This window comes from Rana temporaria, chromosome 6 (assembly GCF_905171775.1).
Source record: "Rana temporaria chromosome 6, aRanTem1.1, whole genome shotgun sequence".
In the NCBI taxonomy this organism is placed as follows: domain Eukaryota; kingdom Metazoa; phylum Chordata; class Amphibia; order Anura; family Ranidae; genus Rana; species Rana temporaria.
In genome coordinates, this window is record NC_053494.1 from 44,738,503 (window position 1) to 44,761,306 (window position 22,804).

The 22,804-nt window shown below is 41.7% G+C and overlaps 1 protein-coding gene across 1 annotated transcript in view; it reads left to right on the forward strand.

Annotated features, from left to right (window-relative positions):
- BAIAP3 (BAI1 associated protein 3) overlaps positions 1-22,804 on the forward strand; it is a 368,143-nt gene that overhangs the window by 249,786 nt on the left and 95,553 nt on the right. Inside the window, exons 10-12 of the mRNA XM_040356725.1 lie at positions 4,624-4,701; positions 17,732-17,834; positions 18,117-18,224. Of these exons, the coding sequence (XP_040212659.1) occupies positions 4,624-4,701; positions 17,732-17,834; positions 18,117-18,224 (289 nt within the window). The remainder of the gene's footprint in view (positions 1-4,623; positions 4,702-17,731; positions 17,835-18,116; positions 18,225-22,804) is intronic.

Genomic DNA, 22,804 nt, shown 5'->3' on the forward strand with positions numbered 1-22,804 from the left:
CTTATTCATATGTTTATCTCCCTGTAAGGGGCCTATTTCCTCCTCCAATTTACCCAAGTACAGGGGGTACTTGGGTCCTGCTTCATCTATCAGTATTTTATAAATTTTAGACACATTCTATCCCAAGCTCCGCGGGGGAAAATAAGTTTCTCCATTGAGTTCATATCGCCCTTTCCCCGCAGTGGTTGAGGGAGGGTCTGTATGAAATGTTGTATTTGTGCGTATCTCCATCTATCTAATGGTTTACTACCCCATTTCTGTGTTAACTCTGTGAATGTGCATATCCTATTTCTTGTCATCACATCATGTAATAATATTTCATCTTTTTTTGCCCATCTAAAAAAATATGTTGTAGTCTTTTTGTTTGTCTGCTATACATTCTGTATCAGTAGACTTTTTGAAAAAGCTAGAGACCTCAAAAGTATAATTTTGTAGATTACCATGGGGCTATAAATCTCTCTAAATTTCTTGTTAGCCTGGTCTAAAGCTGGCCATATACTAGTAGATTTTCGAACAAACATTCTCATCAGTACATTCGCTAGAAACATAGAAATGTGACGGCAGAAAAAGACTGAGTAGTCAGTCCAAGTCTTCTTTTTTTTTTTTTTCAACCTCATTGTCTGACTATAGATTAACCTCCTTAGCGGTAATCCCGAGTCTGGCTCGGGGTAAGATTTCAATACCAAATGCGGTATCCCCGAGCCAGACTCGGGGCCGCCTTGCAGCATCCACAGGCACAAGTTACTTACCTTGTCCCTGGATCCTGCGATGCATCCCCGCTGTGTGAGCGAGCAGCGTCCTCGCTCGATTCACACAGTGCCTGTGTGCCGCCGATCTCCGTTCCCTGCGACGTTACGACGCACGGGGGCGGAGAACGGCGCCAAGTTCAAAAAAGTAAATAAACACAATACATACAGTATACTGTACTCTTACAGATTACAGTACTGTATGTAAAAAATACACACACCCCTTGTCCCTTGTGGTCTGCCCAGTGCCCTACATGTTCTTTTATATAATAAAAACTGTTCTTTCTGCCTGCAAACTGTAGATTGTCCATAGCAACCAAAAGTGTCCCTTTATGTCAAAAGTGATTTTAGAGCAGCTAGAAAACAGCGATAATAAATTATAATCACTTGCAGAATTGAGCGATAGCGATTTGTGGGGAAATTCATCATAAAAAAATAAAAGTAATGACAGCGACAATTCTGCAACTGAGCAAAATTCAGTGTTTTTGATTTGATTACATCAGGGGTGCCCAACCAGTGGCCCGGGGGCCACATGTGGCCCGCGGAGCCCTCTGATGTGGCCCACGACCTCCTGCTCTGGGATGGCTGATATAGGCATGTATGTTCTGCAGGGGTTGCTGGGCTGCTTTTAAACTGATGCGCAGGTGCACCGCCTACCTATCAAATGCGCCTGGGTGGACTGAAGCGAAGGGCCCATTGAGTGGAGTGGGCTATGTCTGTGTCTGCTCTCGATATGCAGAGTGGACACAGACCTGTTATCTGCCTGCTCCACTTATTGTGGCCCGCGCTCGGTTACCAAGTCACTTAAGTGGCCCTCGCTCTTCAAAATGTTGGGCATCCCTGGATTACATTATTGAATAATTTTTATTATAATTACATTATTATTTGTTATAATTATTTATAGTTATTTATTATATTATAATTTATGATTTTGTGTTTCAAACTTTATCATACCCGGGATGTCTACTAGACTCTTGTTTGGAAAGATTAAAGTGAGTTATTGCTAAGAATTACAGGCCTACAATGTAAAACGACAAATTTCCATGCAAAATAATTGTACCGCTTTTGGTACAAAATTCCAGACATAATCATACCGCCAGGGAGGTTAATGTTTATCCCAAGCATGTTTGAAGCCAATTACTGTTGACTATTTCTACCTCTGTTGGTAGTTTACTCCAATCATCAACATCAAATAATACGTTCTAAGATTAGTTTAGAACTTTCCTCCAGTTAGTTTGAGGTCATGTCCCTGTGTTCTTGATTTTGGTTTCATATTGAAAAGACTGCTTTCCTGAACCTTATTTACTCCCTTGATGTATTTAAAGGTTTCAATCATGTCTCCCCATTTCCTTCTTTCCTCCAGACTGTTCATATTAAGTTCCTGAAGTCACTCTCAATATGTTTTATCCCCCAGACCTTTCACCATTTTTGTTAGCAGTCAATGGACTCATTCTATCTTATCAATGTCGTTTTGTAAGTTAGGTCTCCAGAACTGGGCACAGTATTCTAAATGAGGTCTCACTAAAGATTTATATAGGGGAACCAGAACTTCCTTATTCCTGCTGGTGATCCCTCCAGTGATGCATTCTAGAATTCTATTCCTTACCCCATTGCCTGGTCACACTGTTTGCTGTTCAGAGAATATGAATGATAACACAAAACGTTTTCTTTCACTCATGGTTAGTGTTTGGCTGAAGTTATTTATCAACTGTGTTTACTCTTTAAATCATAATGGCAACAGAAACTACCCAAATGACCCTGATCAAAAGTTTAAATACCCTGGTGATTTTGGCCTGATAACATGCACACAAGTTGACACAAAGGCGTTTAAATGGCTATTAAAGTTAACCATCCCCCTCTGTGATCTGTTTGCTTGTAATTAGTGTGTGTGTAAAAGGTCAATGAGTTTTTGGACTCCTGACAGACCCTTGCATCTTTCATCCAGTGCTGCACTTAGGTTTCTGGATTCTGAGTCATGGGGAAAGCAAATGAATTGTCAAAGGATCTGGAAAAGGTAGTTGAACTGTATGAAACAAGAAAGGGATATAAAAAGATATCCAAGGAATTAAAAATGCCAATCAGCAGTGTTCAAACTAATCAAGAAGTGGAAAACTAGGGGTTCTGTTGAAACCAAACTACGGTCAGGTAGACCAACTAAAATTTCAGCCACAACTCTCAGGAAAATTGTTCGGGATGCAAAGAAAAACCCACAAATAACTTCAGTGGAAATACAGGACTCTCTGAAAACATGTAGTGTTTCTGTTTCAAGATGCACAATAAGGAGGCACTTGAAGAAAGATGGGCTGCATTGTCGAGTCGCCAGAAGAAAGCCATTACTACGCAAATGCCACAAAGTACCCAGCTTACAAACAAACAGCACAGAGACAAGCCAAAAACCTTCTGACACAAAGTCATTTGGAGTAATGAGACCAAAATTTAGCTTTTTGGGCACAACCATAAACGCTACATTTGGAGAGGAGTCAACAAGGCCTATGTTGAATGGTACTGAGGTGGATCGCTCTAGTTTTGGGGATGTGTGAGCTACAAAGGCACAGAAAATTTGGTTAAAATAGTTGGCAAGATGAATGCAGTGTGTTATCAAAAAATACTGGAGGAACATTTACATTCATCAGCCAGGAAGCTGCGCATGGGACGTACTTGGATATTCCAACATGACAATGATCCAAAACACAAGGCCAAGTCGACCTATCATTGGCTACAGCAGAATAAAGTGGAAGTTCTGGATTGGCCATCTCAGTCTTCTGACCTCAATATCATTGAGCCACTGTGGGGAGATCTCAAACATGCAGTTCATGCAAGACAGCCCAAGAATTTACAGGAACTGGAGGCTTTTTTCCAAGAGGAAAGGGCAGCTTTACCATCTAAGAAGATAAAGAGCCTCATCCACAAATACCACACAAGATTTCAAACTGTCATTGATGTTATAGAGGGCAATACACGGTATTAAGAACTGGGGTATGTAAACTTTTGATCAGGGTCATTTGGGTAGCTCCTGTTGCCATTATGGTTTAAAAGGAGTAAACACAGTTGATTGTTAATAAATGGCTTCAGCCAAACACTAACCATGAGTGAAAGAAACGTTTTTATATATTTATATTCTCTGGGGAAAAAAAATGGCCAATAAATCATAAAATTCTGCCAGGGTATGTAAACTCATGAGCAAAACTGTATATAGTGAAACATATATCTATAACATTCACTGAGCAGTGTATATACAATAATAACGTGATATACGGTATCTATAAGTTCACTTTGCAACATGATAAAGGGATCCCCAGTAAAACGTTTATGTAAAAAAAATTGCACTGGAATGCATTACAAATGCATTACAAGTGTGTGAAAAATGCATTAAACCTACACATAACTGTGCATGTAAAAATGCACACTAAACGTAGGAGTTAAGGTGTGAACTAGCCTGAAATACTTTCCCTTCTACCTTTTCTGTTCAACCTTAGTAGCCATTTTTATGAAGAGTGGGTTAAAGATAAAAAAAGTTTTAGCTGCCATCTCTTTTACAGTTACAATTTGATTGGTTGCTAAACTACGTAAGGGGGTTCTTTGCTGTCAGAATGGTTAGCATGTGGAAATTCCTTCCACAGTTGGTGATGTCAGCAGGAAATGTATATAAATTCAAAAACACTTTCAGATGCGCAAACACAATATACAGGGATATGGAAAATGGTAGTGACTTAATCACATACACACATACTCACTAACACAGGTTGAACTGAATTTTCTGGTGTTTTAATTTAATCTTACCAACTATGTAACTATGCTATTGACAACAAGAAATGTATGCTTTACCACATTCTTCATATGTTGCACATCTGTGGTTTTAATGCCTAATTTATTTCAGGGATCATGATGATGATGTGTCTGTGGCAGAGGCCTGCACAAAGCTCAATGAAGTCAGTGGTTTTAAAGGTATGGGCAGGTAAGATATTCAGTTCACCTACCGAACATCTTGTGTGTTAACCAACGCTCATATTTTGTGACACATCACCAGTAAAACTGTCATGTTTCTGTTATATGCAGTGAACAAAAAAAATCTTAGCAAAACATTTGCCTACTGTTCTCTGCCTTCAGATGAAGATTGCTATTCCTGGATACATATTTTCAGCATTGCATACAGGGGGTCATGTGTATTGATTCTACAGTGTCATACCATCATTTGATACTGACTAGTATTCAATAATCAAAAACTGTATAATCTGCCAGATAATTGTGCTGTACTTAACATAGGGGAGGAGTTACTCAAATTATTTATTGATTTCAAGTAAAAAAGGTAACTTTTTTACCTTTGGATAGAGTGGGGTATAAATATAAAAGCCTTTGTTGGGAAATTTTGTTTTGCTGTTGAGATTTCCCTTGACTTCCTGTCTTGAACACACACATTTTGGTTTACCATATCTATGTAATATAAGGACCTACCTATCCAATTAATGTTTATCCAATCAGGCAGGCTCTTGTACTACATATCGTTGGCAGATCCAAAGGAGATTGTACAATCAGATTGTAACTTGTGTGGTTAGCATTAGACAGATGTCATCAGAGTAGGCAGCAACATTGAAAGATTTTTTTACGCCCCCAGTTCTAGTAACATACAATAAATCTTGGATTTTTTTCGTTGACAGTGGCCATCAGGACAAATAGGTTTAATCTCCCCTTGGGGTTAAGACAGCAAACTTGAGCTGGGTACATACTAATGCTGCGTACACACGATCGGAATTCCCGACAAGAAAAGTTCAATGTGTGCTTTTGGTTGGAAATTCCGATCGTGTGTAGGCCCTATCAGACTTTTTCTGTTTGAATTTCCAACAGCAAAAATTTGAGCGCTGGTTCTCAAATTTTCCGACGGGAAAAGTTCTTGTCGGAAATTCCGATCGTTTTTATGCAATTCCAATGCACAAAAATCCTATGCATGTTCAGAATCATTGAACTTCATTTTTCTCAGCTCGTTGTAGTGTTGTTGGTCACTGTGTTCTTGATGGACCATATTTGTGTGACCATGTGTATGCAACACAAATTTGAGCCAACATTGTTTTATTGTCGGAATTTCTGACCGTGTGTACGCGGCATTACAGTTTTTTTTCGGATGGCTGCTGACAGACCGACATACACATTTTTTTGTATCCCGACATTTGGCCCGTGTGTACCCGGCATTATAAGAGAGCTAATTAAAGGAGTTCTCTAAGCTAAAACTTTTAACCCCCGCTGTGCCCGGGCTGTAAAACTATACAAAATAAACTTTCACTTACCTGCCTACGATCCCCCGTTGTTCCGATATCGCCGTCCCGTTCTCCGGTCCCGGTCTCTTCCACTTCCTGCGGGTCGGTGACTCACAGTGCGCTCAGCCTATCAGCGGCCGCAGCAATGTCCCGTCGCGGCCGCTGATAGGCTGAGCGCACTGTGAGTCACCGACCCGCAGGAAGTGGAACAGACCGGGACCGGAGAACGGGACGGCGATATCGGAACAACGGGGGATCGTAGGCAGGTAAGTGAAAGTTTATTTTGTATAGTTTTACAGCCCGGGCACAGCGGGGGTTAAAAGTTTTAGCTTAGAGAACTCCTTTAAACTAACTGCTTTCGTTTATTGCCAGCCTGAAGGACCAATAACTTGTATGATAATCTTTGTGAATTGACTTATACAGATGAAATACCTTCAAAATTGCTAAAATAATATATTGTATATGAAGGTTTAGCGCAACTTAATATTGGAAATATAACATACAGTTGCAGAAAATATGCTAATCAGTGCTAATCAATGCAGGTGTGCATGCAATAGACTAAAAATATATTTTTGATTGTTAAAAAAAACAGCTGTGCCATGCTTTGTCAGTGGGTTCTAATGTGCTATATTTTAACAGCAGGGCGTGTCCAGTTGAATTCCTAGCTTCTACCATCACAGGGGATTTTCTCTTTTTGGTTATACAGAGGACCCCCCTACTTCCTTACTATAGGTTTTCTTAAGAGCAAAGCAACAGGTTTACTTTAATCCCTGCATGCCCAGAAGCCTTATACTCCCCCAAAAACTGCTGGGCCACTTTTAGGAAAATGAAGTCATAGTAGTAGTAGTGGAGATGCCTAGCTGGCTTTGTAACAGCTGTAGATTATTTACATATATTTTGGTGGTAGTGGTGGGTTGTAGATTTTTTTCCAGTGAATAACCTAGACATACAAGAAACATGGGGTCATTCAAATTACTGATGTACACCTAACATTTCATCCAGTTTGGCGTAGACCCACCAATAAAAATGTAACCATCTTGAGGAAGACCTGCTTTCCTGTTGTTAAGCCCATCAGAGCCTCTACTGTCCACTAAGGTTATAGTATTTGACTGATGAATGACATAGGGAGGGGTTTAGCAACATGAGTGATGGGGTATAATGTGGATTAATGTAAATCTCACTAATGCGCACCCAACATTTCACCCATTTTTGGGGTGGACTCACCATTAAAAGTGTAATCACCTTAAGAGTCTTGAGGACGATATCTTTTCTTGCTGCTAATCCCTGCCTCCATCTTTCAAGTATTAAAATATCAGAGCCTGTACTGTCCACTAAGGTTCTGGTATTTGACTGATGAATGACATAGAGAGGGGTTTAGCAACATGAGTGATGGGGTATAATGTGGATTAATGTAAAGCTTACTAATGCCCACCCAACATTTCATCCATTTTGGGGTGGACTCACCATTAAAATTGTAACCACCTTAATGCCTCGTACACACGACCGTTTTCCTTCGGCAAAAACCATCAAGAAAAATGCTAGCAGAGCTTTTTTGCCGAGAAAAACGTGTGTCTGTTTTTCGTCGAGAAAACTGTAGTGGATCTCGACGAGAAAAAAAGAGAACATGCTCTCTTTTTTCTCGTCGGGAGTCTCAATTTTCTCGTCGTGGTTCTCGTCGAGCTGGTTTACGACGAGAAACACGTTTGTGTGAATGCTTTAAAAACCTGCGCATGCTCAGAATAAAGTATGAGACAGGAGCGCACCTTCGGCAAAAGTAGCATTCGTAATGGAGATCGCACATTCGTCACGATGTAACAGACTGAAAAGCGCAAATCGTCTCTCACCAAACTTTTACTTAACATGCGGTAACATGAGCTTAGCAAAAGCAGCCCCAAGGGTGGTGCCAGTGGAATCAAACTTCCCCTTTATAGTGCCGTCGTACGTGTTGTACGTCACCACGTTTGAGAACGACAAGATTTTGTCTCAACAGTGTGTATGCAAGGAAAGCTTGACAAGAACCTTGTTGAGGAAAACAATGTTTCTTTTACGACGAGATTCTCGGTCGTGTGTACGAGGTCTAAGAGTCTTTAGGACGACCTCCTTTCTTGTTGTTAAGCCCTGCCTCCATCTTTCAAGTATTAAAATATCAGAGCCTCTTAATGTCATTCATCAGCCAACAACAAGAATCTTAGTGGACAGTAGAGGGGTTTAGCAACACAAGTGATGGGGTTTAATGTGAATTAATGTAAAGCTCACTAATGTCCACCTAACATTTCATCCAGTTTGAATGGATTCGTTGAAAGTGTAACCACTTTACGAGACTTTAGGAAGACCTTCACTTCTGTTGCTAATCCCTGCCCACATCCTTCAAGTAATAAAACACCAGAGCCTCTGCTCTCCACTGAGGTTCTGGTCTTTGACTGATGAATGGCATAGGGCCTTCCCGAGTAAATCTCGCTTAAAGGAAACATTTCCTGAATGGAATGTGGGGATGACCGTCACTGACTCCTTATTCTGCAAGTACTGGTTTCCTGGCTGTCATTTTGACATTCTTGTCAAAATACATTAGGCCACTGGACAGAACAAGAATGTAGAAAAGGACTTCAGACTACTCTAAATTTCTTCTTATATATTTTTGTCTGGAACAAGGTCTAAGAAAAATAAAGCTAAATGGTCTGCAAAACAGGCCAGCAACTAACTTTTTTGTGAAGCTCAGTTATGAAAGCCCTCATAATTGTCATTGGAAAGATTTACTTTAATGATCGATTGGCATCTAAAAAATGATGTTGTTCTTAGTCTTCTGTAAGCAGTTTTAGTGTGATAAAATTGCTACCACAAACTACTGTTTGTTTTTGCCTTCAGTCTAAATAAAGATGAAGACATATTTAGGTATGAAATGTTTGGTTGTATTTAGTGACACGATTAATCTCTGGAAAATGCCCCCTATTCATACAAATCCATAAATACCACGCTAATGCTTCTATTTAGAAGATATTCCAAATTATGTGTTTTATTAAATGTCCCCACTTCCTTTTTATGTATAAGATTTCACAGACGATGTCAGCACGGTGTTCAATGTAGCTCTAGCAATTAGTGGAAAAGCAATTACAGTTTCAGCCTAACCTAGCTATTTTTCAACCTGTTCATTTTTAGACCAGTATGTGACTTGTGATTTCGCATTCTTCAGGTCAGACTGGAAAACACATTATTCGAGGGGAAAAAAAGATCAAGGAGTTTTCTATAACATTGAAGATATTTTTTTCTCTCTTTTTAAAGAAGCTGCCAAAAGTAAATGTTAGATGTTTCATAATGCAGCTTTTAATTAGGCTATCTATTGTTCTGTGGGTTTTCTGAAGGTATCCATAGAGATTAGGTACATGCTATCTGAAGTTGTTGCAATATATTTGATATTGTAAGGATATGGATGTTAACAAAGTGTGCCTATGCATTAAAAGGCTAATTTGGAGCTGAATGGTTTATTTAAAGTATTTATTTTAGTTTTGGATAGAGTATAATTCCTTTTTGTATGCGTGTGTTCATTGGCATCCGCTCCATAGGGCAAGGAGGGGCAATTGACCCACCTGGAAAATCGATTAGGTGTTGAAGAGTCTCGCGGCTGTGGGCTGTCTGAGCAGTCCCGGGCCGGATGTCACACAGACACAGCGAGCAGAGTGAAGCCACCTCCCCCTCCAGTGTTTATGTGTACACAGGGAACCTGCTGTGCCCATGCAGTGCTGATGGCTGATCTGAGGTACTGAATGGGATGGGGGGGTCCATCTGTGCTGAATGGGGGTCCATCTGTGCTGAATGGGGGTCCATCTGTGCTGAAGGGGGGTCCATCCGTGCTGAATGGAGGGGTCTGTGCAGAATGGGGGGTCTGTGCAGAATGGGGGGGTTGTGCTGAATGGAGGGGTCTGTGCTGAAGGGGGAGTCTGTGCTAAAGGGGGTCTGTACATTCTCTAGGCTATATTTATATGTGCATGGAGTGAAGCTGAATTATCTCAAGAGCTATTTCACACTGCCAGCTGGCTGCGTTATCGGTAAAGCGCCGCTTTACCATAATTTTAGCTGCGCTATTTGGCCGATAGCATGGTGCTTTTAACCCCTACTAGCGGTTGAAGAAAGGGTTAAATGCGTATTGCTACTGCGGAAGCGCCCCCCCTGAAAAAAATTCAGCGGATGCCCATGCGTGTGTTGCCATCTGTGTCCCATTAAGAGTTTATTTTCTAAGGGCCTGTTCATACTGCTTGCACGCTAAATGTTCTGCCACAAAACTTGTTGTCAGTTTTTGGCTGCAGTGAGCCGCTGTGAGAGGGCAGCGTGATGCAAATTTGAAAGGGACTTGTTGGAAAATTTTCAAAAAGAAAGCAGTGTATGCGATGCTACAGCCCGTACACACAATACAAAAATCAGAAGTAACATTTCGTCCAACGAACAACCTGCCGATTTTAGGATCATTAGTATGGTGCTTTTGACAGCCAAATCGTTTTTTTTCGTCCGACAAAATCTGGATGCACAGACTATAAAATTTTCATCGGAATATGAAGACAACATCCGATTTTCATATAATTAGTACGGTTTTGGTATACAAAACATCATAAGATGAAGACTACGCATGTTTAGAAACAAAAGAATACATACAAAACTATTCAACACATTACATCACTTCTGAAGTTGTATTCTGTCGTACGAGAATTTTGGTATGGTGAGTAACCTCTTCACTTCGACATGAGACTAGCATGCAACAAAAAACGGACGATTAGTCATCCTAAAATCTGATCGTGTGTACGAGGCTTAAGGCCCTTTTCACATAGAATTCAGCTGTGGATAGATGAAGTATCTACCGCACCTAAACTCAGACAATGCTTTCCCATGGCCCCATTCAACCGTTTAGCGAAGGTTACATGGGGCTTTTTGCGGTTAGAAAAAAATTATTTGACTGCATCCAGGACCGCAGTGTACTATTTCACTTGCGGATAGCAGCGGCAACAAGAAAGGAAAAACAACAGAAAGCACATCAGAAATTACAAGAATGTTGCAGCTAAACACACCCGCATGTAAACGCACGTAATCGCTGCTAATGGCAATGTAAAACTGCAAGTGATCACTGTGCCTGGAGTCTTGGAATTTCAAAACATGCTTTTAACAGTGGTAGAACAACCACCCGTGTGAAAGAGGCCTAACACACTACTCCAAATGTTACACTTCTGGACAAAACATAATCTTGTGCAGCTGTGAATGGTAGCTTATCAGCTTCAAACTTCAGCTTGTTCAAGCAAGTTTTGACAAAAACCTGGAAGCTGACTGGTTTCTGTGCAGAGCTGCACCAGATTTCGAACGCTCCAGTTTTAGTAAATCCCATATTCTCCATTAATCTAAATTGAATGGTTCTTCAAAGTTGGCTGGATGGGTATGATGCAACCGCATTATGACTGTAACTCCTCATAGCCATGACCTCACAGGGCAATCTTCATATAGCCCTCTGCATGTTTAAAATACAAGTTACCAATCATTAAATTTGATGGCTGAATTTTTCTTTTTTAGGCTTTCCTTTATTATCACTTAGTGATCTAGCCTGTAAAACCACTCCCTGTCTTAGGATGTCTCCACTCTATATGGAGGAGCAACAGAGATACCCTTGGACAGCAGCATTGCCAGTCTGATGAGAGGGTAGCATTAGATGCACCAGCACATTTAGATGGCCTAACAAATTAAAGCCAAGCTCCAACTAATACTTTTTATGCAGTTACAGCAACCAGAATTATTTTTTTCTTAAAAAAAAGTCTAAAAATAAAACGATTGCACAGCCACATTTAGGATTGATAATCTGCGTGTAAAAATCTACACTATGAAAATGAATTAGGCAAACAAAACCACGTACAAATCTGTAATTCCATTTGTGGATGAATTGACCCTTTAATACTGCCCATATGCATTTATCGAGATCTACAGTAGATGCTAAAAAAATAACAATTGTTTGTTCAGCAGTAATCAAGACTGAAATTAACAAAATACTACCCACTGCATAAATATCTGGTGTACAGATAACCTAACTGTTTTCTCTGCTGGATTATATTTAAATTAGATTTGAAAGCCATAATGGCCTAGCAATGGTTTCCTGAATAACTCTGGGATTTAGGGACAAACAGAACCTAATCATTAAACAAATAGGATGCAGAGTCAAAGCAGACGTTCTTGTCACCAGTGACAAGACTTTAGAATGTAGCAGAAAGAGGTCACATTTCTGGAACGTAGCAAGCATAAGCATCCCAAGCTCACCAGAAATAGAAGTAATGTGCAACTTTATGCTTCAAAAGCAAGTCATCTTAAAGGAGAACTACAAGTAAAACACAACGGGCCATATTCACATAGAATTGCCCAGGCGCAGCGTATCAGAGATATGCTACGCCGCCGTACCTTACCTGGCGTATTTTGAAATCCTCAAAGATTTTGCGCCGTAAGTTACTTTTTAGTAAGTAAGTTTAGATTTTGCGGCGTAGTGTATTTCTGGCAGCGGAATTCAAATCGGCGGGTAGGGGGCGTGGTTCATTTAAATGAAGCGCGTGCCCGCGCCGATTGAACTGTACATGCTCCGTTTTAAAAATTCCCGCCGTGCTTTGCGCAAAATGACGTCGCATCAACGTCATTTTTTGAACTTAGACGTGAGCTACATCCTTTCCTATTCACGGACGACTTACGCAAAAAAAAAAATTTCGAATTTCGACGCGGGAACGACGGCCATACTTAACATGGCAAGTCTATCTATATGCCGCAAAATAGCAGCTTTAACTATACGCCGGGAAAAGCCGACTAACGACAACGTAAGAGAATGCGACGGCCGCGCGTTCCTTTGTGGATCGACGGAAAAAGCTAATTAGCATACCCGACGCGGAAAACTATGCAAACTCCACCCAGCGGGCGCAGAAGTATTGCACCTACGATCCGAAGGCGTACGAAGCCGTACGCCTGTCGGATCGAAGCCAGAAGCCGTCATATCTTGGTTTGAGGATTCAAACTAAAGCTACGACGCGGCAAATTTGAAAGTACGCCGGAGTATCAGGAGATACACCGGCGTACTCTCACTGTGAATCTGGCCCAACGTTCGTATGGAAAGAGTAAGGAGATTATTAAAAATGCCCTTTACCAATAGTTTACCTACAGGGAGTGCAGAATTATTGGGCAAATGAGTATTTTGACCACATCATCCTCTTAATGCATGTTGTCTTACTCCAAGCTGTATAGGCTCGAAAGCCTACTACCAATTAAGCATATTAGGTGATGTGCATCTCTGTATGGAGAAGGGGTGTGGTCTAATGACATCAACACCCTATATCAGGTGTGCATAATTATTAGTCAACTTCCTTTCCTTTGGCAAAATGGGTCAAAAGAAGGACTTGACAGGCTCAGAAAAGTCAAAAATAGTGAGATATCTTGCAGAGGGATGCAGCACTCTTAAAACTGCAAAGCTTCTGAAGCGTGATCATCGAACAATCAAGCGTTTCATTCAAAATAGTCAACAGGGTCGCAAGAAGCGTGTGGAAAAACCAAGGCGCAAAATAACTGCCCATGAACTGAGAAAAGTCAAGCGTGCAGCTGCCAAGATGCCACCAGTTTGGCCATATTTCAGAGCTGCAACATCACTGGAGTGCCCAAAAGCACAAGGTGTGCAATACTCAGAGACATGGCCAAGGTAAGAAAGGCTGAAAGACGACGACCACTGAACAAGACACACAAGCTGAAACGTCAAGACTGGGCCAAGAAATATCTCAAGACTGATTTTTCTAAGGTTTTATGGACTGATGAAATGAGAGTGAGTCTTGATGGGCCAGATGGATGGGCCCATGGCTGGATTGGTAAAGGGCAGGGAGCTCCAGTCCGACTCAGACGCCAGCAAGGTGGAGGTGGAGTACTGGTTTGGGCTGGTATCATCAAAGATGAGCTTGTGGGGCCTTTTCGGGTTGAGGATGGAGTCAAGCTCAACTCCCAGTCCTTCTGCCAGTTTCTGGAAGACACCTTCTTCAAGCAGTGGTACAGGAAGAAGTCTGCATCCTTCAAGAAAAACATGATTTTCATGCAGGACAATGCTCCATCACACGTGTCCAAGTACTCCACAGCGTGGCTGGCAAGAAAGGGTATAAAAGAAGAAAAACTAATGACATGGCCTCCTTGTTCACCTGATCTGAACCCCATTGAGAACCTGTGGTCTATCATCAAATGTGAGATTTACAAGGAGGGAAAACAGTACACCTCTCTGAACAGTGTCTGGGAGGCTGTGGTTGCTGCTGCACGCAATGTTGATGGTGAACAGATCAAAACACTGACAGAACCCATGGATGACAGGCTTTTGAGTGTCCATGCAAAGAAAGGTGGCTATATTGGTCACTGATTTGTTTTTGTTTTGTTTTTGAATGTCAGAAATGTATATTTGTGAATGTTGAGATGTTATATTGGTTTCAGTGGTAAAAATAAATAATTGAAATGGGTATATATATTTTTTTTGTTAAGTTGCCTAATAATTATGCGCAGTAATAGTCACCTGCACACACAGATATCCCCCTAAAATAGCTAAAACTAAAAACAAACTAAAAACTACTTACTAAAATATTAAGCTTTGATATTAATGAGTTTTTTGGGTTCATTGAGAACATGGTTGTTGTTCAATAATAAAATTAATCCTCAAAAATACAACTTGCCTAATAATTCTGCACTCCCTGTAGACACCTCCTGGAGCTGATCACAGCCTTTCCTTTTCCAGAGTATTAGTGCTGGACATCTTGGGTGGCTGTAAAACCTAAGTGTCTACAATTAGCATATTCTGACTTTTTGAAAAAAGTGATTAATGTGGCTTGTCCCACCATATAACTTAAAGCTGTGCAGAATTTCAGCAACCCACTTACAGTTGCCCTGCATTGTAAGCAGACATTGAGTAGAGGTGAAGGGTAGTGGCGACATTTCCAAAAATTGCTTCTATTAAAAAGTGTCTTTAAGCTTAAAATAATTCATATGTTTCTTCTCCTTTTCCTCCTTTCTTCCTGGATCTTTTCCTATTGCTCAATCTGAAGCTCACCTTTCCTTAGATCCTGTATATATTATTTAGATTGAGATCATTTTGGCACGGATGTCATCGGTGACAGAGCCCCTGACACCCGCTGCTATCCAATCCAATCCTGCCCGTGACATACAGACGGATGGTGACCCAATTTTCCATCCGTCTAGCGGATCGGATGAAAACGGACAGGTGGTCTGTTTTTATCCGATCTCCCCATAGAAGAGAGCAGAGCTTTGACAGGTCCGTCTCAGCGCAGTGAGTGGAGACAGACCTGTCATCTTCCTGCTTAGCAGGGATCAGCGGCTATATCACCCTGAGCAAGCGGAGTCCGCCGAGCGGACAAGCCTGTGTGAAAGGTGCTTTATACTCATTAAGGTCTATCCCTTAGTTACTGACCCACATAGTTTGCAATGCTTGCTATTTTATGGTTTATGCATCATTAGTACGCCATGTAAAGATTTGTAAACCTTTGTTGAAAAGATTTTGACATTGTGAATGCAATGTTTTCTTTGGGAAAAACATATAATGCTCAATAAAAATCTTTTAAACATAAAAAAATAATAGATATGTGAGTGTTTTATAGTAATAATTTATTTGTGGTTGTAATCCTTCAATATTATCTGGTTGATCCTGGTAGTAAACTGACCATGCTAACCATAAGTGTTGAAGGATAGGGGATATTTACATTCTCTGTAACATGAAAAATGCATCGCCCTGGAGGAATAGAAAAGATCAAGAAAAGAACAAAGGTCAGAAAAGTAGGAGAGAATGTGGTCAGTTCTAGTACATCAGTGATCACCAGGAGATGTAACAGTTAGCGTTCCAGACAATGGCTTTCAAACAACATACCCAGTGGTTACAGCTGAAACTCATGTACTGGGGGATCCTGAGCTGGTTCCCATTCCCAACTCTTCATGCTCCATGCTAACATTTAGCCCTGGTTCACGCCAGCTTTGACATTTGCACTACTTCAGTGCAATTTCAAAGCCACAGAAGTCAATGCAAGTCACAATGAAATCGCTGAAAAGTAGTTCAGGAATCTTTTTCAAAGTCGCTGCAACTTGGTTTTGGAATGTTTTGAATGGTTCCATTACCAAATTCATGAACAAGGGCTTACAGTTAAAGCAGACAAATGTAATAAACATTATAATCCTTGCAAGGTCAATATACAATACTACCACAAGTATATAAATTAGGTACTTTATTAGAAACAATGGTTGAAACCCAATAAAAAAAAAATGTACCAACACAAAATATGTACATTTAAAAATATCACTTCTTCGTACTCCGGTACATTTTGCTCCATACAAATATGTAATTGTGATTAGGATGTAAACATCCAAAAACTGAGAAACATCATAGTCTCTACGCATTTCGTAAAACACATTTACCTTTATCAGGAATTTGATGTTACCGGCCAGGTGTCTGAAAATCTAGAAATAAATCCAAAATAGTAATAAAATAATGAAGAGGGAGAAGGTTTACCAGTCATCAAAATATGGGGTCCGTAGTTGCCCATACATATCCAAGGACCTGCACCAAAGAAGTCTAACTGTATGCATAAAACACAAAGGGGGTCACTGGGCAGACAAATATTAACACAGGAAGGGATATAAATCTATTCTATTTCCACTAGGCAAGATTCACCAAGCACATTTTGAAATATTTCAGACTATTAAAATCTGTTTTCTGTAAGCCAAGTTGTGTTTTTGGTTTATTTTAACACATAGGATTGATATACATGTATGGTTTCCTTTGTGACAATACTGTGTCACAGTGTTAGAAGAATTTTGTGTCGCCCTGGGTTCCCACCCATGCAGGTTGATGGGCTTTGGGGTGTGTGCCTCATTAGAAGTGAACTGGCCTTTCATTTTTTTCAAGTATTGGTAAATCCTGGTATGAGTTCTGGAGCTCAGAGCCTCCCCAGGTGACAGCCTTAAGGCATGGAAGCCAATTACATACACACTTAGGCTTCGTACACACGATCGGTTAACCAGAGGACAACGGTCTGATAGACCGTTTTCATCGGTCAAAACCGATCGTGTGTGGGCCCCATAGGTTATTTAACCATCGGTTAAAAAAAAACCAACTTGCTTTAAATTTAACCGATGGATTCCTAACCGATAGGTCAAAACCGATCGTTAGTAGGCACGACCATCGGTTAAAAATCCATGCATGCTCAGAATCAAGTCGACGCATGCTTGGAAGCATTGAACTTCATTTTTTTCAGCATGTTGTTGTGTTTTACATCACCGCGTTCTGACACGATCGGTTATTTAACCTATGGTGTGTAGGTGCGACGGACCATCAGTCAGCTTCATCAGTTAACCGATGACAACGGTCCTTTAGACCGTTCTCATTGGATGGACTGATCGTGTGTAAGAGGCTTTAGAGTGTGTCATTGGCTGCCCAGGCCAACACTTGAGAGATATAATTGTTGCAGAAGCAATGTTCTAGGTATAGAGCCAGTGTAGCCCAAGGTGGGTAAAGAAAGCCCTGAAACGTAGTTCTGTGACTTGACTAAAGTTCATGTAAAGTGGTACCGTTGGGGTGAACCCTCACACTACCTATTTAGTAAAGCTATTGAATTGAACTATAGAGGTTTATATTTAATATGTGCCTTAGCTCATCCACTCTGTAATAAAGTGATTAGAGCAACAGCTTACCCTATTGAGATCTTTACACAGGTACTTCAAGCAGATAGTGAAATCAGCAAGAGCAAACGGAACAGCTGGCTCTGCAGAGGACAATGCGGATGACTTTTTAGGATGCCTTAACATTGTCATTAATGTAAGTAAACAGGAAAGAATTAATTACTGCTGCTCGAACGAGAGCTGTCTGCAATATAAGTAGCATGACTCATACTGCAATATCAGAAATTGATGTGTGTACGCTTGAGTGGAATTTCAAAACATTTCCTACAACAGACTATTACTGCTTTACAGATTATAAAGATTTATTGTAGCTTAGGTTGGCAGCAATAGCTTTACAATGAGGCTTTTTCAAACGTTCGGATGTGTTTACTACCTGAGAGAACATAAATGTATACTTATATTTATTTTTTCCATAAAGGAGATTCCTGTTGGAGGACTGGATAAATGGTTTAAATTGGAACCACGAACAAGTTCTTCAAAGGTTCAAGGCGACTGTCATCTCGTCATAAAACTAATCACAAACCAGGTGAATTCATTGTACCAGCTATAAAGAAAAATATGTTATATATTATGGGGGTTTGTAATGCATAATGGCTTTGTATATATTTTCTTTCTTTCTTTAAAAATATTACTATTTTTAGGCATTTAAATATGAAATATTGCATATCAAACAGTATTCTGTCCTTTCATCAGGTGATTCTCTAGTCTCTGTTTATTAGTTCTGTAATGTGCCACGTTTAGCTATGCTAAAAATGCCCATTGTTTACAGAGCTCAGTGAGCCGTGACTCTACTGGGTGGATCAGTCTGATGTTTCAATCAGATAAAAGGAGCCGCAAAGCAAGCAAGTTGTTTGTCCAAATTGTCCTGCTGTCTCTTTAGCTAACCTAAATGCGCTTGAATCCTTTGTCATTTGTTAAATATATCATTGTAAAACAGTGTAAATGTGTGTATGCAGTTGTGTGTGTGTGTTGTGATATGCGAATTGTTCTGCTCAATGGTAGATACAGTTTTTCTCATGCCTGACTGAACTTGTGATCTAACAGATAAGTTCATCTTTTAAAAAAAATAGTAAATGCACATTTTTTTGAAAGTAGGAGCCTGGAAAGCATTGTACCCATGATCAGCCGATGGCAGGTGCAGAGCAGGGTTCTTTCAGACTTTCAATGTAAGCTGTGTGCTTGTACCTCGTATGAGCAGACAGTTTCACAATGATAGGAAGAACCTACTTACCTAGAGCACTCAACAGCGCCCTGGCCAACAGCTGCATAGTACTTGTAGTTCATTCATTCACATAACTCAACTGTGAATGAATGACAGAGCTGCATGGATGTAACCCCACATGGCACGCTCTTTCAAGTAGTGACAGCGGGTGTGGCATGAAGATCTCCAATCTACTGTCACGGGGGGAAATCGGGGAGCCTTAAAAATGGGTGGAACATGTGATATGTTCCCAAAGGTAAACTTATGCTTTAAGAGCTTACCAGCCCACTTATATTAAGTAAAGGAAAAGTCCACAAAACACAGTTGCCCATGCAGGGGGTTCAGTTTAAAACATTAGCTCTCCTGGCTCTCTGAAATCACTCCGAAATCACTCCAATGAGCCTTTAGTTACAGCTCCCTGCTGTACAGGCCCGCTGATGGCCTCTCAGTAGTGGTTTTCCTGACACCACAGACTCTCTCATTTCTCTAAGGCCGCGTACACACGATCGGTTCAAACCGATGAAAACGGACCGAAGTTCCGTTTCATCGGTCCAAACCATCCGTGTGTACGCCCCATCGGTCTTTTGTCCTTCGGACCCGATCGGATTTTGAACTGATGGTGTGTGCGCACATCAGACCATCAGGCCGCTTCAGCGGTGAACCGATGAAAATGGTCCGTCGGATCATTCTCATCGGATGGACCGGTCGTGTGTACGCGGCCTAAGACGTACAGATTCCCACAGTCCCATTGACTCGCCTAGTTATCCTTGCTTTCTCAGTCTCCCAGACTCTCTCTCAGTCTACCAGACTTGTGTAGCCACCTCCACTTTCTCATCCCAATGAACGTACAATCTATCCAACATGTAGTACACCTCCCTCCAACATGTAGTACACAGCTCTCTCCGAATAGGGCCTTGATCATAGTTACATAATAGATGAGGTTGAAAAAAGTCCAACCTATGTGATCAATGATCTGGTTGTTTATAACTAGGGTTGTCCCGATACCACTTTTTTGAGACGAGTACAAGTACCGATACTTTTCTTCAAGTACTCGCCGATACCGATTACCTATACTTTTTTTTATGTCATGTGACAGCGGCAGTATTTTATTTATTTTTTTACCATTTTTATTTTTTACAATTTATTTTTTTACAGTTATTTTTTTTTTGGGGGGGGGGTGGATTGTCAGTGTGTTTTTTTTTTATTTACATTTCATTTATTTATTTATTTTTAGGGCTATTACTGATCAAAATTTTTGTGTTCGATGAATCGTTTTTTTTTTATCGATTAATTTACTAATTTCTATTAATTATAACACACATACAGATCCAACTACTTTTAGCTGATCTCCTTGCAGGCTGATTCCCAGTGCAGCTACAAACCACTGGAAAAATGGATAGCAGGATACAAAAAAGACACAAAGGCAGCGTTCGATGGGAATATAATTAAAACTTTTATAGTCTTCAAGTAGGTAACAAAAAAATATTGCACTGGAGATAAAGTCGATGTAGCTACATAAACTGTAAAAATGGTGCGAGTAATACCAAACGGTAGCAAAAGCAGTCATAAAAACATGTATGATACTGGTATAAAAATGTGTACAACGATGCCACTGCTGAATCCAGATGAGGAGGGGTTAACATCAGTCCGTCGACATGTAGATGTCCCATGAAGGGAACTATCACAACTCCCAGTGGATGGCTATAGAATCCCAGGTTGATAGAGGGAAGTGCAACAGCCCTTGCGTGTGGCAGATAGTAAGGTCCCGCCGGCATGCAGATATGAAGGTACAGCAAAGGAGCCCTTCAGATGGACACGGCAAGCCCCGCTGGTGTCCATGACGTCACCGGATCTTGTACGAAACTCCCTGAAGGCCCGGAAGCCGGCGGAGAGGTGAGTACCAATCAAAATAATTTTGATCGATCAAAAATAAAATTAAAGATTAATCGATGAATTAATATTTAATTTCCACAGCCCTATTTATTTTAATTATTTATTGCATTTTTTTTCTTTTTTTAATCAGCCCTGTTGGGGGTCTTTGGTGAGATATCAGGGGTCTTAAAAGACCTCTGACATCTCCCCTTTAAGACAGAGAAGGGGACTAAGGACACCGATTCCCCAGTCCCTTTCTCTGCAGCCTCAGCTAAAATTAATGGAGAGAAGCTCCTCTCCATTCATAAACTGAAGCATCGTAAACACAGGTTACGATGCTCAGTTATGTGAATGGACAGAGTCAGTGATCACTGACTCTGTTCATGTGGAAAAGGTAGGAGCCGGATTTAGCTGACAAATTGAGGGGGGAGAGCAGCATGGAAGGGGGAAAGCCAGCTCGGATGGGGGAGAAGACAGCACGGAGGGGGGAGAAGACAGCATGGAGGGGGTGAAGACAGTACAGAGGGGGAAGAAGTAAGCACGCAGGGGGGAGAAGACAGCACGGAGGAGGGGGCAGCACAGAGGGGGGGAGAAGACAGCACGAATGGGGGAGAAGACAGCACGGAGGGGGGAGAAGACAGCACGGAGGGGGGAGAAGACAGCACGGAGGGGGGAGAAGACAGCACGGAGGGGGGAGAAGACAGCACAGAGGGGGGAGAAGACAGCACAGAGGGGGGAGAAGACAGCACTGAGGGGGAGATGCAGTACGGAGGGGGCAGAAGACAGCATGGAGGGGGGGAGAAGACAGCATGGAGGGGGGGAAGACAACACAGAGCACAGAGGGGGGAGAAGATAGCACAGGGGGGGGAGAAGACAGAATGGAGGGGGGGAAGACAGCACAGAGCACAGAGGGGGGAGAAGACAGCACAGGGGGGGAGAAGACAGCACGAAGGGGGGAGAAGACAGCACAGAGCACAAAGGGGGGGAGAAGACAGCACGGAGGGGGGAGATGCAGCACGGTGTGGGCAGAAGACAGTACAGAGGGGGGGAGAAGACAGCACGGAGGGGGGAGAAGACAGCACAGAGGGGGGAGAAGACAGCACAGAGGGGGGAGATGCAGCACGGAGGGTGGAGATGCAGCATGGAGGGGGGAGAAGACAGCACGGAGGGGGGAGAAGACAGCACGGAGGGGGGGAGAAGACAGAACGGAGGGGGGGAGAAGACAGCACGGAGGGGGGGAGAAGACAGCATGGAGGGGGGGAAGACAGCACGGAAAGGGGGGGAGAAGACAGCACGGAGGGGGGGGGACAGCATGAAGGGGGACAGTCAGCGGTGATCGGTGCGGCTTTGGAGGGAGTTACAAGCACCAATCACCGCTGTATAACTTTAACCAAAACAGCTGAAAAGGGGGAAGATCAATGCTTGCAACTCCCCTGCCGCAGCCATTCACCCTGACTGCCCAAGCATCGTGTGAAGCATCGGAGCATTTCCCCCGAGTACAAGTACTCGGGGAAATGCTCGGTATCGATACCGATACTAGTATCAGTATAGGGACATCCATATTTATAATGAGTATGCACACCTACACACTGACACAACCTGCAGGTCAACAAAATAACACATAGAGACGTAAATGGATGGGTGGGTTTGCTGTGCATATTAAAAATGAATAAAATTGCTTTTTTTTCGGGTTGTGTTGCTTAGATACAGTTAAGTTCCACTTTAAGACTTCTCTCATCAGCCACTGCATTCCCTTTCCTCTAAAGCTATTTTAACTAAAATGTCTAGTGGTGACTGGGTGACAGAAGAAATGAAAAAGCATACACAGTTTGAAAATTGTGTGGCTTGTGGCTGCCACTTTTATCCTCTAGCCCTATGTACTTGAAGCATAAGTACATCCAAAGCTCATTTGGCTGGACTTCTCCTGTGGATCACAGGAGTGAAGTTCTTTCTGCACTCCTCTGACCCATTTTTAACAGACAGTGGTTTGAAGCCCGCTGTCAGCTGACGTCACAGAACCGGTACAGGCTTGG